The sequence below is a fragment of the Dreissena polymorpha genome, chromosome 7, assembly GCF_020536995.1.
Source record: "Dreissena polymorpha isolate Duluth1 chromosome 7, UMN_Dpol_1.0, whole genome shotgun sequence".
Taxonomy (NCBI): Eukaryota; Metazoa; Mollusca; class Bivalvia; order Myida; family Dreissenidae; genus Dreissena; species Dreissena polymorpha.
The window spans coordinates 41,601,599-41,616,533 of NC_068361.1; the positions used below are offsets into that span (position 1 = coordinate 41,601,599).

General features: G+C 36.6%; 1 protein-coding gene across 9 annotated transcripts in view; it reads left to right on the forward strand.

Moving 5' to 3' along the window:
• The window catches only part of LOC127836834 (large neutral amino acids transporter small subunit 2-like), a 46,791-nt gene that overhangs the window by 23,958 nt on the left and 7,898 nt on the right, over window positions 1-14,935 (forward strand). For all 9 annotated transcript variants that reach the window (XM_052363441.1, XM_052363442.1, XM_052363443.1 and 6 more), the window contains exons 5-9: window positions 333-456; window positions 1,049-1,152; window positions 7,294-7,390; window positions 7,953-8,102; window positions 11,962-12,046. In XM_052363441.1, the coding sequence (XP_052219401.1) occupies window positions 333-456; window positions 1,049-1,152; window positions 7,294-7,390; window positions 7,953-8,102; window positions 11,962-12,046 (560 nt within the window). The remainder of the gene's footprint in view (window positions 1-332; window positions 457-1,048; window positions 1,153-7,293; window positions 7,391-7,952; window positions 8,103-11,961; window positions 12,047-14,935) is intronic.

Here is a 14,935-nt window from a genome sequence, read left to right on the forward strand (position 1 = left end):
AGATGTCAATCCAATCGCTTCACGATTGCTTCACGATCAACTTGATCTTCTACTCGACCTATACACGACCACTCCCCGAGCGCTTCTCGATCCATTTCCTACTCAACCGCTACTCGATATTTTTTGACATGTAAAAAAATATCGGGTAGGAAGCCCCACCAACGCCACGAAAGGTTAACCCTTTCCCACTCAGAAGCAAAGTGAAAAGTGCTATGTGGAAAAAGCTTAAAACCAGAACAGTCTTTAATTAAATTTAACTTTGTAAGGGACTACAAATGCATCAAAATACCTATCTAAGTGGTAAAGGGTTAACTATATTTTTCTTTTTCCAGGAACTGCCCAAAGGCCATCTGGATCAGTATCAGCCTGGTGACGTTTGTGTACACGTTCACGAATGTGGCGTACTTCACCACCATCAGTCGTTCGGAGGTGCTCAGTGGAGCTGCAGTTGCTGTGGTGAGTTGTAGCCTGTATATAGCAGTGGTGAGTGAGGTAAAGCAGTGGTGGTTGGGTTGTAGCCGTGATGAGTAGGATGTTGCCCTGGCGAGTAATAGGCGTAGCCCAGGTGTGTGACGTGAAGCCATGATGAGTGACGTGTAGCCATGGTAAGTGAGGTGTAGCCGTGGTGAATGAGGTGTAGCATGTTTAGTGAGTGGTAGCCATGATGAGTGAGGTGTAGCCATGGTGAGCCAAGTGTAGCCCAGGTTAGTGAGGTGTAGCCATTGTGAGTGAGGTGAAGCCATGATGCCTGACACGAAAAAGGTCAACTTGACAGTGCTTCAAGTAGTCTTTGCTCTTAAGTAAATTCTTAGGAAAATCAAGTTCATGCATTTCTTGACTTCCATGCAATATTCACATAAAATCTTTCACTGTAGATTGGATTTTATATAGATCTGATAGATATAGATTTCATGTTTAAACAATGTTGTCTCATGTTTAAACCATGTCGATGTTTGTGTTTGTTTCCAGATGTTTGCCCAGTGCATCTACAAGATGGCGTTGGGTTGTTTCATGTTTAAACCATGTCAATGTTTGTGTTTGTTTCCAGATGTTTGCCCAGCGCCTGTACAAGATGGCGTGGGTGATCATGCCCATCTTTGTCTCCCTCTCCACATTTGGAGGTGTGAACGGCATCCTCTTCACATCGTCAAGGTAACCACAGCATTGTGTTATTCCTTCAAATTCAGCGCAGTTATAGGGAACCATTCCGTATGGAAAAAGGTATTTGTATTTCCAAAATGGGAACTAAAAATTCCCAATTGAATGTTTCAAAAAAATATTTATAATTTTAATAAATCTCAAAAACAATTAGTATTTTTCCCATCCAATTCTGTAAGTTGAGTCTTAGTAAATATGTGTCATGTTCTGAGAAAACTGGGTTTAATGCATGTGCGTAGAGTGTCGTCCCAGATTAGCCTGCACAGGCTAATCAGTGACGACACTTTCCGCCTAAACTTGATTTTCGGTAAGGAGGGACTTCATTGAGACTAAAAATACTATAAAAGCGGAAATTGTCGTCCCTGATTAGCCTGTGCGGACTGCACAGGCTAATCTGGGACGACACTTTACGCACAAGCATTAAGTCCAGTTTTCTCAGAATGCGACTCATATAATATTCAAAACATGTTATCTATCAATTTCCAAGTATTTGTAAGCAATAAGAAATACAAATTTAGTCAAAATAATGTGATTTTTCCCATTCCAAAGAGAGAAGGTGACTGTGTGTGCTTGGGGGGGGGGGGGGGCTGTATGAGATTGTGTCCTTAGTTGTAGAATAGAACTTCCAAAAAAAAAAAATGTATGAAAACAGTGTTCCAATGCAATAAGAATTTCTGTTCTTTAAAGTGGTTATCATAAATCCATTAAAATAATGAGATATTTCACCCTTTCCAAACCATTTGTACACACAATAATACTATTCCCTATCTCCACCCATAAAAAATAAACAAATAAGACCCACAAGCCTTGCAGTTGTTGGCAACTCCACAGAAAACACATTCACATAACCTTTTCAATTTATTTTACTGTCTTTGTTTTTATGCTGGAAGATGCCTCACTCGCACTGAAGATTTTACATGAAGGAATCACATTGCCTTTGAAAAATATTTGGCATATGAAATCCAGTATAATGACAAATTCTATTTGTATTGGTAAAGTGTCTGTACAATTCTTACAGCGACAGTTTGACAAAGGAAAGCATATGAATATTTATTTTAACCCTTTCCCACTCGGAAGCAAAGTGAAAATAGCTATGTGCAAACAGCATAAAACCAGAACAGCCTGCGAGTAACTCAGTCTGTTCAGGTTTGATGTTTTTGCTGCCCATCAGTATCTAAGGGTTGGAAATGAAGCCTTTAAAACTTGAATTTAGTAGGAAAGGTCTTACATTCAATTTAACTTTCTAAGGGACTATGAATGTTTCAAAATATGTATCTAAGGGGTAAAGGGTTAATTTTAAAAAATACTAATGATATCTTCTTTTGACAAATATGACTGGTGTATGACTGTCTGAATGCTCTTATAGGTAAACCAATTCGATTTTTGTATAGATTATTTATACACTCATAAATACCCTGGTAATAAAAATTGATCACATCCGAAACAAGCAAATATCCTTAACCTGTTTACAGAGAAATTACATACAAACACTTAAAAGAATCCAATAAAATCCAAGTAGATGTATTATTGCTCTGAATGTGTTCATTTATTGTTGAATTCAACTGCATATTAACTGAACAGGATTTTAAAATAGCGTTAAATCTGAATGAGGATGTTGTAAACGGTATATTCATGCCAGTTAATCTAAAGGTGTGTATGTGTGTACAATTATTTAATAAGATGTCAGTGAACAATACATGTATCGTGTAAATTACAAGCACAGTGAAGTTATCATTAAATGGTCCATGATTAATTAACCCTTTCCCCCATAAGAAGCAAAGTGAAAAAGGCTTTTGCAACCAGCATAAAATGAGAACAGCTGTTCAGGTTTTATGCTGTTTGCTGCTCACAAGTATCTAAAGGTCGGAAATGAAGCCTTTGTAACTTGAATTTAACATTCTATGGAACTACAAATATAGCAAAATAGGTATATAAGTGGTAAAGGTTTAATTGCCTCCAGATTGAGACAGTTCTCCATGTACATGTACTTGATATGTAAGCATGCACTTGGTCATGCAGAGAGGGGTGTCTTGATTAAATGCATGTCAGGGCATGAGATATTATCTGCATCTATAAATGGGAGCTCATTTAGGTTTGTAATCTGAATGGCATTGAGGATGTTGACATTTCACAATGGCGGGAGTGAGCTCCAAAATTTGTGTGCTTTTATAAATGCGTTGTATGAGCTGTGGGTCACTAAATTCTTTTTTCAACTTCAGATGTTTAAAAGGATTTGAAAATTTATACTTAATTGAATCTTATAAAAAGGATCAGATATTGTTTGAAATTCCAACTTGATTTAAATCTTTTTGTCTCAAAGCTTAACATTCACACTCTTTTAAATTGTCCATGGTCTGCATTTATTGTTGTGTTCTTAATATAATATTCTGGGGGAGGGGGGAGCTATGTTTCTAGATAAATACTCTGGGATGGACATATGATTCGATATCAGCTTGGTGCAAAAATATTTCAGTGAATTCCAAATGCTTTTAAGACAGAAGGCAATGATTGTCTCAGTGGGTCCCAGAGGAAGTTCCTGATTATTGCGCAATCAATCAGTTTTAGCCTTAATATGTTGTTTGCAGACTGATCTGGTATTACATTTCTGGCCAACTTTATAGCACTCAGTTTTGATTTGTCCAACAGTAAGCAGAATAACTTGCACACTGGGAAATCAAAATAATATTTGCAAATTAATTGTAGTTAATATTTTTGTTGTAAGAAGGAGGCATTGGGAAACAAAATAAAAATGAAAATAGTTAACACGACAGTGATTAAACTTGTCTTAGCTGTTTAAAAACACAAGTTGATGCATTGCTTGTATTTTTTGTATTAAATGTTACACTGTGTATTTGGTATTTACCACAGTGTGTGCATCAACATGCAGTTTGGTGGGGGGAGGGGTGGGGTTTATTGTGTAACAAGTTGTTTAATGGATAGAACTTCATATGATCAAGAAACAAAACACTGACAGAGATGTTCAAGTGCAAAGAAGATCTTTTTAAAATAAGTGGTCATAAATCCAGTAAAATTGTAAAATTTAAATCTTTAATAACTTATTGAAAACAAACAATGTACTTTGTACAAGCAAATATAGCCCCCCTCCACCTCCACTCCAATCTGAAAAAAATTAACAATTAAGACCTACCAATCTTACAGTTTTTGGCAACTCCACTGAAAACACATTCACACAACTTTTCTAAGTGTTTTGTACAGTCTTTGTTTTTATACTGGAGGTGGAATGCTTCATGCATACTGCAGACTGCAGATTTCCCATGTTGGAATCACATTCCCAGTTAGAGATATTTGGCATATGAAGTCAAGTGTAATGCAAATTTCTGTCTGTATTGGAACAGTCTGTCTGCATCATTAATTCAGAGACAATTAGACGAAAACACATAAACAATTGTTTTTCTCAATCAAAAAAAGATGTCTTATTTGCCCATTTATGCCTAGCGTCTAGAAGAAAGGCCTTGGCAAACAGCGTAGACCATGATGCGGCGTCTCATCAGGGTCTGCGCTGTTTGCTAAAAGGAATTTCTGTAAGAAATCTTCTAAATATAGAAATAAATATACTAGAAATCCCTAATTTTGGAAATAAATTGATCCAATTTAGAAGGATGGTAGAGTCCACTAGGCTTAAATGGGTTTATGTTGTCTTACTTAGGGGAACATAACTGGTGTACATTTTTCTGAATGCTCTCCTATGAGATTTCTATATACTCCGGTAGATGATTTATGCAAGGGTGAATAAAAGGATTGATCTCCAAAACTAACCAGCATCCTTCACCTGTATAGAGAAAGCACGTACAGACACTTAAAAGAATCCAATTAAATTAATGCACACTTATTATTGCTTTGATTTTGTTCATTTATTGTTGAATTTAATGGCATTTTAACTGAACAGGATTTTCAAATGGTGTTGAGACTGAATAAGGAAAATGTCAATAGTGTATTTATGATTCATAGCAAACATTTCAATGACGGAATTTATTCTGATTCATCTTGTTTTAAATTGCTTTTTTTGCCTTGTCTAATGTGTATGTATGTGTTAATGATACAATTAGTTGTCAATGCACAATACATGTATGGTGTTATTTAAAAGCACAGTTAAGTTACCTTGTGTCTCTATGGAAACAGGGCTGTTAAGATGCACATGTTCTGTAAGCATGCCTTACGTCAGGTTGGCGTGATTAAATGCATGTCAGAGCTTGAGACATTATGTGCATCTGTAAATGGGAGCTCATTTTATAATGTTTGTCATCTGCCTTGAATTGAGGATGTAAACATTTCTCAGTGGCAGGTATGACCTTGTAGCTCTAAATGTATATGTGTCTGCATTTATAAATGCGCTGTAAGAGCTATGGGTCACTAAATTCTTCTAAAAGAGCAACTTCAGATGTTTACAAGGATTTGATAATTAATACTTAATTGAATCTTATACAAGGATCAGATTTTGTTTTCAATTCCAACTTGATTTAAATAGTTTTGTCTCAAAGCTTCACATTCACTCTCTTTTAAATTGTCCATGGTCTGCATTTATTGTTGTGTTCTTAATATAATATTCTGCAGGGAGGGCTATTTTTCTAAATAAATACTCTGGGATGGACATATGATTCGATATCAGCTTGGTGCAAAAATATTCTGATGAATGCCAAAACTTTTAAGACAGAAGGCAATTATTGTCCCAGTGGGTCCCAGGGAAAGTCCTTGATGATTGCGCAATCAATCTGTTTCAGCCTTATGTTGTTTGCAGACTGATCTGTTAGTACATTCCATTACTGCCCTTCTTTGTAGGTCTCAGTTTGTTTTGTCCAACATTTACTTGTCTATAAGATATGAACATTTGCTTATCTTAAGAAAAAGGTAGTAGACTACAATTTATATATAAAACCCCATAAAATAGCTAAATGTAGAGAGGTGATCTTTAAAATAAAGTTGGAGTCCATCTGCACACTAATTTCCCTAGTTTGAGAGTATTTTGTATTGCATATCTGATCAGAGCTCCAGATACAGCCGTAAATACGCCTTTTTCTTGAAGATTTACGCATTTATTTTTATAAACTGGATGTACAATTACGACTTTAATATCCATTCTACGCATTTACGAAAACAACCTGGCCGTACCGATACGCCTGCGTCAGCGCGGAATGATTTGTTGGTCTATAACCTAACGGCGCTTTTCGTAAATTTAAATTGCTGAAAAGTTGTAGACTGGGTTCATATATTATTGTCTATTTTGTCGCGTGATTTCCTGTAACTTGTAAATCCGTCAAAAACAATATGTCTGCGTGCAATGGAATGCCGGCTTAACCGAAAGCGGTTCAAAACAACTCTTTGTTGTCACATAATGACTACATACGGTGTCGTCTAACCATCCTGACATTAAATCTGCAAAGCCAGAAAAAGACATTGTCGCCCCGATATTAAACAATTTGATTGCATCGGTGGCTTAAAACGTTAGAAAACACGATGGGAAACGGATGAGACAGTGAAATAAGTGTTCATTTACATAGCTTACTAGTTGGCTTGTGTTTTCTTGTCAAGAAAAATGAAGAAATAGTATTAGTCATGAGTTTTAATGTGTAGTTGTATTTGCATCATTATTCAGAATGGAAAACCTAATACAGTAACTGTTTAAGAAGCTACATATATTCATTATAATTGCTGCAAATGTTTCTGTAAAGTCAGTTATACACCCTTCAATATCCAAGAACACGGGTAGTACAGTACTACCTGTATTTTTGGATATGGTAGTACAGGTACTAATTGATTTTAAGCGTTACTCCTTTTTTTTCTGTCAGTGGCAGTACCGTTACTAATTTCACAAATCCTTATCTGGAGCTCTGTCTGATACATGTTAACCCTTTCTAGCTCAGATGTAACCCGTCAATGGCTATGTGAAACAGCACAAAACCTGAACAGCCTGCAAGTTACTCCCAGTCTGTTCAGGTTTTTATGCTGATTGCTGCTCACCAGTACCTTTGGCTAGTAAATAAAGCCTTTACAATTTTAATTTATTAAGGAAGGTCTTATCTATGGGACAACAAAGTTTTTAAAATGTTCATCTAAGTGGTTAAGAGTTTACATATCTAAGTGGTAAAGGGTTTACATTGAATTACCGTCCTGTTTCAGACTGTTCTACGTGGGCGCCCGTGAAGGTCACATGCCACACGTTCTCTGCATGGTACAGATCAAGCGTCTCACGCCCATGCCTGCCTGCCTCTTCATGGTGAGTAGGTTAAATACGTATCTTAAGTGGTAAAGGGTAAAATACATATCTTAGTGGTAAGGGTTAAGTACTTACCTAAGTGGTAAAGGGTTAAATACGTATCTTAAGTGGTAAAGGGTTAAATATGTATCTTAAGTGGTAAAGGGTTAAATAGGCATCTAAGTGGTAAAGGGTTAAATATGTATCTAAGTGGTAAAGGGTTAAAAACACATCTAAATGGTAAAGGGTTAAATATGTATCTAAGTGGTAAAGGGTTAGATACACATCTAAGTGGTAAAGGGTTAAATATGTTTCTAAGTGGTAAAGGGTTAAATACGCAACTTAGTGGTAAAGGGTTAAATACGCAACTTAGTGGTAAAGGGTTAAATAGGCATCTAATTGGTAAAGGGTTAAATACGCATCTAAGTGGTAAAGGGTTAAATACGCATCTAAGTGGTAAAAGGTTAAATACGCATCTAAGTGGTAAAAGGTTAAATATGTATCGAAGGGGTAAAGGGTTAATAAGCCGTGGGCTTCCAATGAAATGAAGTGAATTGGTTGAAATAAAGTAAAACAATTACAGGGTCTGCTGTCGCTGGTGTACCTGACCTCGTCCAACATGTACGCCCTCATCAACTACGTGAGCTTTGTCAACTGGCTCGCTATTGGCCTCTCTGTCACAGTGCTGATCTACTTCAGGTGGAAACGGCCCAATATGGAGAGACCCATCAAGGTATGAACCAGCATCCGTTAAATTCTTTGTAAAAAACGTGTAAAACTCCACTCTTCCGCTCACCATTGTGAGTTCTTTACAATATTTAGAATCAAAGTACTGACAGTACTTGTGTGACGATGCTTTTGAAGTGGATGGATATAAAAGCATCAATTTAAGTATATCTACATCACCACAATTGTTTTTGTTATTACAAAAATTTTGGGTTTGGAAAAAATTATACCAAAAAAATTGGGGTACGAAAAATAATTTGGTTACGAAAAAAATAGGTACGAAAAAAATTGGGTACGAAAAAAATTGGGATTGAAAAATAATTAGGGTACGAAAATATTTGGTTATGAAAAAAAAAATTGGGGGTACGGGGAAGTAACGCCCGTGGGGAACTTGACCCATTCAGCGAAACTGGGAGGCAGGTTAAATTCTCAATCAAATCTAAATATGACTACATTTGGGGTTTTCCCAGTGTCACAGCGTTTGAAGTGCCACCTGGCAGTTTCGTGTATGGTTCCTGTCCTGAACCTCTCGATAAATTTGAAAGAGGATGGGAACCAAGCTGCCTTTACCTTTATCAATGATAATCAGAGAGGTATGCCAATTGAGAAAATTTATCTAACTCAATCAGATTGGCTCGGTCTTTTACATAGGTCGCATTGTGAAGAATATTTTCATGGTATGATAACTTAGACAAGCTGCTTCCCTGAAGCAGTGTCGTCAAAAATGTACTGACAATAATTATATTTCAACATTTATATGAAAAGCATTATTGATTGATGTACTTGGAGGCAAACAACAAAACATAATCTTGAGTTTGTATCTATGTTATGCATTTGTGAGGAAAGGAACATATATTTCCTATTGGGTGTAGCATTTTGAAGTGGCCTTTTCACAGATTTTGGCATATTTTGAAGTTTTTCATTAAATGCTTTATATTGATTAATGTAAACATTGGATCTTAAAAGCTCCATTGAAAAATCAAGAATAAAATTAAAAAAGGAAAAAAAAGTAGCCGGTACCAGGGCTCGAACCAGTGACCCCCGGAGTCCTGGAGTTTGTCTGAAGTAAAAACGCATTAGCCCTCTCGGCTATTCCGCCGGGTATACATGGTATAAGTATTTTATACCTTATGTAAGCAATCTTCGTAGTTTTGTAAATTTAAACGACAACAACAGAACTCTCCAAATTATTCAAATGCTTTATAATTTTTAGGTTTTAAAATTGTCAAAAGATACATATAATGGCTATATTGGACTATGGTAATATGGTAAACAGTAATACTGTTTCCTCACAAATATCATAACTAAAACGAAAATTTGCGAATCTGAAACAACTTTTTTCAATTTTGTCAATTTACCAAACCGTGAAAAGATCCCTTTAAACCCCTGTGTAGTATACATATAGTCTATAGTAGTATTGTAGATCTAAATGTACATTGTATAGTGGGATGTCCACACATTGCAGAAGTTACTTTATCCTGTCATGCCATCATACTCCAGTGATTGTTTGGTCGAACATACAGCAAATACATATATTATGCTGTTTCCCAATGGAAAAAAGCAACACATTTTCCCCAATACCCCAACAACAAATAATCCCCCAAAGTGCCAAAAAACTCAGATTATAAATGTTATAAAGCATTATACTGTTATTAATGATCATAATAATGGTTCACTTTTCCCAATTGTATGGTTTATCATGTTATTGTTAGCTCTACTGGCCGAAGGCCTGAAAAGCTTATGTCATGGCGTGGTTTCCGTCGTCCGTCCGTCCGTTAGACTTTTTCTTGTTTATGCGATAAAGTCCACAGTTTTCATCCAATTGTTTTCAAACTTGTTCAGTGTCTTTATATAAATGATTACTCGGACCCTATTGAAAATGGGTTACATCAGAGTAATAATTGTTAAATAAGGCTTGTTTACGCAATTAAGTCCACAGTTTTCATCCAATTATTTCCCAACTTGCACAGTGTCTTTCCTATTGAAAATCAGCAATATCGGAGTTATAAGTCCAGAATTATCTCCCCTTGAATTTAAGAAAAAAATCAGTCTTTTTATGTGATAAAGTCCATAATTTTCATCCAATTCTTGGCAAACTTGCACAGTGTCTTTGTATCAATGAGGACTCAAACTCTTTTTATGCCCCCCTTCGAAGAAGAGGGGGAATACTGTTTTGCTCATGTCGGTCCGTCCACCAGATGGTTTCTGGATGATAACTCAAGAACGCTAAGGCCTAGGATTATAAAACTTCATAGGAACATTGATCATGACTGGCAGATGACCCCTATTGATTTTCATGTCACTAGGTCAAAGGTCAAGGTCACAGTGACTCGAAACAGTAAAATGGTTTCCGGATGATAACTCAAGAATGCTTTCGTGTAGGATCATGAAACTTCATAGGTACATTGATCATGACTGGCAGATGACCCCTATAGATTTTCAGGTCACTAGGTCAAAGGTCAAGGTCACAGTGACTCGAAACAGTAAAATGGTTTCGGGATGATAACTCAAGAATGCTTACGCCTAGGATCATGAAACTTCATAGGTACATTGATCATGACTGGCAGATGACCCCTATAAATTTTTAGGTCACTATGTCAAAGGTCAAGGTCACAGTGACTCGAAACAGTAAAATGGTTTCCCAATGATAACTCAAGAATAATAAGGCCTAGGATCATGAAACTTCATAGGTACATTGATCATGTCTGGCAGATGACCCCTATTGATTTTCAGGTCACTAGATCAAAGGTCAAGGTCACAGTGACAAAAAAACGTACAATGGCTGCCACTACAACTGACAGCACACCATATGGGGGGCATGCATGTTTTACAAACAGCGCTTGTTTTAAAAGAGCTATATTGAAGCAATAAGTCCAGAATGACTTCCCCTTGAATATGACAAAATTTTGAAATCCCGCTTGTTTACGCAATTTATCCCACAGTTTTCATCCAATTATTTCCAAATTTGCACATTATCTTTATATCAATGAGGACTTGAACCCTTTTGAATATGAGCAGTATCGGAGAAATAAGTACACAATAATCTCCCCTTGAATTTGAGAAAATTGTCCTTGTTTGTGCGATTAAGTACACAGTTTCCATCTTATTCTTTCCAAACTTGTACAGTGTTTATACCAGTAGAGTGATTCAGGCCCTCATGGGCCTCTTGTTCCTTTGCAAAGGCAAGGGCTGTAAAATATTAAGCAATTATTGCTGCACTCACACCATGTTTCTGTTGCTAGGTGGTCAAACACTAATAATATACCATGTTTCTGTTGCTAGGTGGCGCTGATATGGTCGATCCTCTATTGTTTGATGTCTGTCATCCTCATTGTGCTGTACTCACACCATGTTTCTGTTGCTAGGTGGTGCTGATATGGCCGATACTCTATTGTTTGATGTCTGTCGTCCTCATTGTGCTGTACTCATACCATATTTCTGTTGCTAGGTGGCGCTGATATGGCCGATCCTCTATTGTTTGATGTCTGTCGTCCTCATTGTGCTGTACTCACACCATGTTTCTGATGCTAGGTGGCGCTGATATGGCCGATCCTCTATTGTTTGATGTCTGTCGTCCTCATTGTGCTGTACTCACACCATGTTTCTGTTGCTAGGTGGCGCTGATATGGCCGATCCTCTATTGTTTGATGTCTGTCGTCCTCATTGTGCTGTACTCTCACCATGTTTCTGTTGCTAGAAGGCGCTGATATGGCCGATCCTCTATTGTTTGATGTCTGTCCTCCTCATTGTGCTTTGCTACACACACCATGTTTCTGTTGCTAGGTGGCGCTGATATGGCCGTTCCTCTATTGTTTGATGTCTATTGTCCTCATTTTACTGTTCTCATACCATGTTTCTGTTGCTAGGTGGCGCTGATATGGCCGATCCTCTATTGTTTGATGTCTGTTGTCCTTGTTGTGCTGCCCATCTACTCCAGCCCCACTGAGACTGGTAAGCTATGATACATGATACTCTGTCAGAGGTCTTTCTCAGACTTTCCTGACCAGCTTCTTGGACCTTTATTCACCAAACACTTTTGAGACTGAAGTCGAAGGATAAAATTTTTTCTCTAAACTGGAATATAACATAATTGCTTGAATTCTGAATGAAACTTCAAGTTGGCATTTACCATCTCTCTTTACATCATTATTTATGCACAACATATTTGTAATTGACAGTATCACTAGTCATATTCATCCCTGGTAGCCTGTATATATTCAAACCCTGAATTAATAGGAGCCTAAAAAGCTTTATGATATTGAATTCATGTTTCCTTGTTATTATTAACTCGTCCATTCTTTCTTTTACCCTTTTCCTCATAAAAAGCTAAGTGAAAATGGCTTTTGCAACCAGTATAAAACCAGAACAGCCTGCGAGTAACTCGCAGTATGTATAGGTTTTATGCTGTTTGCTGCTCATCAGCAACTAAAGGTTGGAAATGAAGCCTTTTAAACTTGAATTTAGTAAGAAAGGTATTTAAATAAATGTAACTTTCTAAAGGACTACAAATGCATCAAATTATGTATATAAGTGATAAAGGGTTAACCAAGTGTGTTATTTTTCTGCTGATTATCACATATTCTATTTTTTCAGGGGTCATTTCATACAAATTATTTTTAGAAATGAAAGATTTAATAAGCAGACCAAAAAAAGTCTTATTTTTAAACATCTCAGAATATTACACTGGTAGCACTTATGGTAGCTTGAGCCGCTGCCATTTCTTCATGTGACTCATCGACTCATGAGTTTGATATTTGCTTGACATTTAATTTATTCTGATTTTTATGTCTCCCACCACTATAGTGGGGGACATATTGTTTTTGCCCTGTTTGTTGGTTGGTTTGTGTGTTTGTTTGTGCAAACTATAACATTTGCAATAATTTTTGCAATATTGAAGATAGCAACTTCATATTTGGCATGCATGTGTATCTCATAGAGCTGCACATTTTGAGTGGTGAAAGGTCAAGGTCATCCTTCAAGGTCAAAGGTCAAATATATGGGTCAAAATCGCTAATTTAATGTACACTTTTGCAATATTGAAGATAGCAGCTTGATATTTGGCATGCATGTGTATCTCATGGAGCTGCACATTGTGAGTGGTGAAAGGTCAAGGTCATCATTCAGGGTTTTTTTTTAGAAAAAGGGGAAGACGCTGGGTAAAAGGGGAAAATCGAGAGCGAAAGAGACATATTTGGGGAAAAATAAAAACTGAACATTTCAATGTCTATAACTCACCTACAGACTTAAGTTTTTTTTTAGAAAAAGAGGCATGTCTCTGACCTTTTTGTTCTTAAACACATGAACAAGTATGATATTAAAGTCAAAGTCCTAAATAAAGTTGCAGGGGTATTTCTAATAATGGGAAATGTTTTCAACTGGGGCCGGGGAACAATGTCAATATTATGATTTCAATTTCGTGATGAATGGGTTGACGATCTAGATCTGCTACAGTATTGGAAGGGAAAGTTGAGGCAGCTGCCGATTGTCTACTTTCACTTTCACAATAATCTGACAGTATTAATCGATGTTGATTACATGTACCTCCGAATCCTGCTGGGTTTCAACGGTTTTTGATGATTCATTCTTAAAAAATGCGTCAACTCAATTAATATTTTCCGAGTTCGAACGTTTTATTTTGTTCGTGTATGAACACCAATTGTGAGACTTTTTTTCTGTTTTAACGTTTATATCTTGGCTTTCACATAACCCGGATGAAAATTCCACTGGTTTCCGGTAATAAATTGACGAAACACCCTTCTCGCGCAAGACCGGAATCCAGTAAAATAGTCACATGATTAAAACGATTAGTTGCCCAGTTTCCATGACGTAATTTAATAGCTATATATAGAATCACTGGGATTCCCAGATTTGAGTGTTCGTCGGGAGAGAGAGAGAGAGCGAGATCGTTGTACATGGTACAAATTGGATAAGTGTCGACTTCCCAAAAGAAAAAAAACATTTCTTTGAGGGTAAAATATTATATTTTGGTGAAAAATTATATTTTTGGAGGGGAAATGGTATTTTTAGGGGAAAAATTCTGGTAGGGGAAGAGGCCGAATATCGGCGTCACTTTCTTAGTAAAAAAAACCCCTGTCATTCAAGGTCAAAGGTCAAATATATGGGGACGTAGCATTTCACAAACATATCGCTTGTTAAACCAGGTTTTCAGGTTTGCTGATTAAATTTTATTGAATATCTAATTTTGTAATGAATTATGTGGGTTTTTTTTAAATATGAACATGTTTTTATTGAGTGCATTTCTATCTAGGTTCATTGAGGTATTCATTTTAATAGTTCTATGAATCCAGTTTCCCAAAAACATAAGGTTCTGTCAGGGCTCGAAATTAACACTCGCACACACGCTAAATGCGAGTGAAAAATACCAATTGCGAGTTAAGTTTTAAGCCACTAGTATTTTTTTGCGAGTAAAGAAATAGTGAAAAAAACGAGTAATATTGCTAAATAAGCTTGACGTCGTGAACCCTAAACCGTAGGTCAATTTAAAGAACATCCCAATACAAGTATGCGGAAGCGCGCACCTTGTATTTAGACTGGTATACTTATAGTACAGATACGCGGATGGTATTGGTACAAAGAAAGTGAAACAGTCGACTATTCACACATGTTCATTCAACTTGAACAGACACGGCGTCTAAGCGAAAAATAACTAGTTTCTTTTTGCCCACAGACGGAAATAACAAAACGAAAGATAAAGCAAAGTTAACCGTTGAGTTAGAAAAAACGGAAATTAAATCCTTCTACAAAAACAGTGAAAGAGGGAAAAAGAACTAATGAATATAAAGCTTAAATTTGCGAGAATGTTTTTGATTTTGCGAGTTT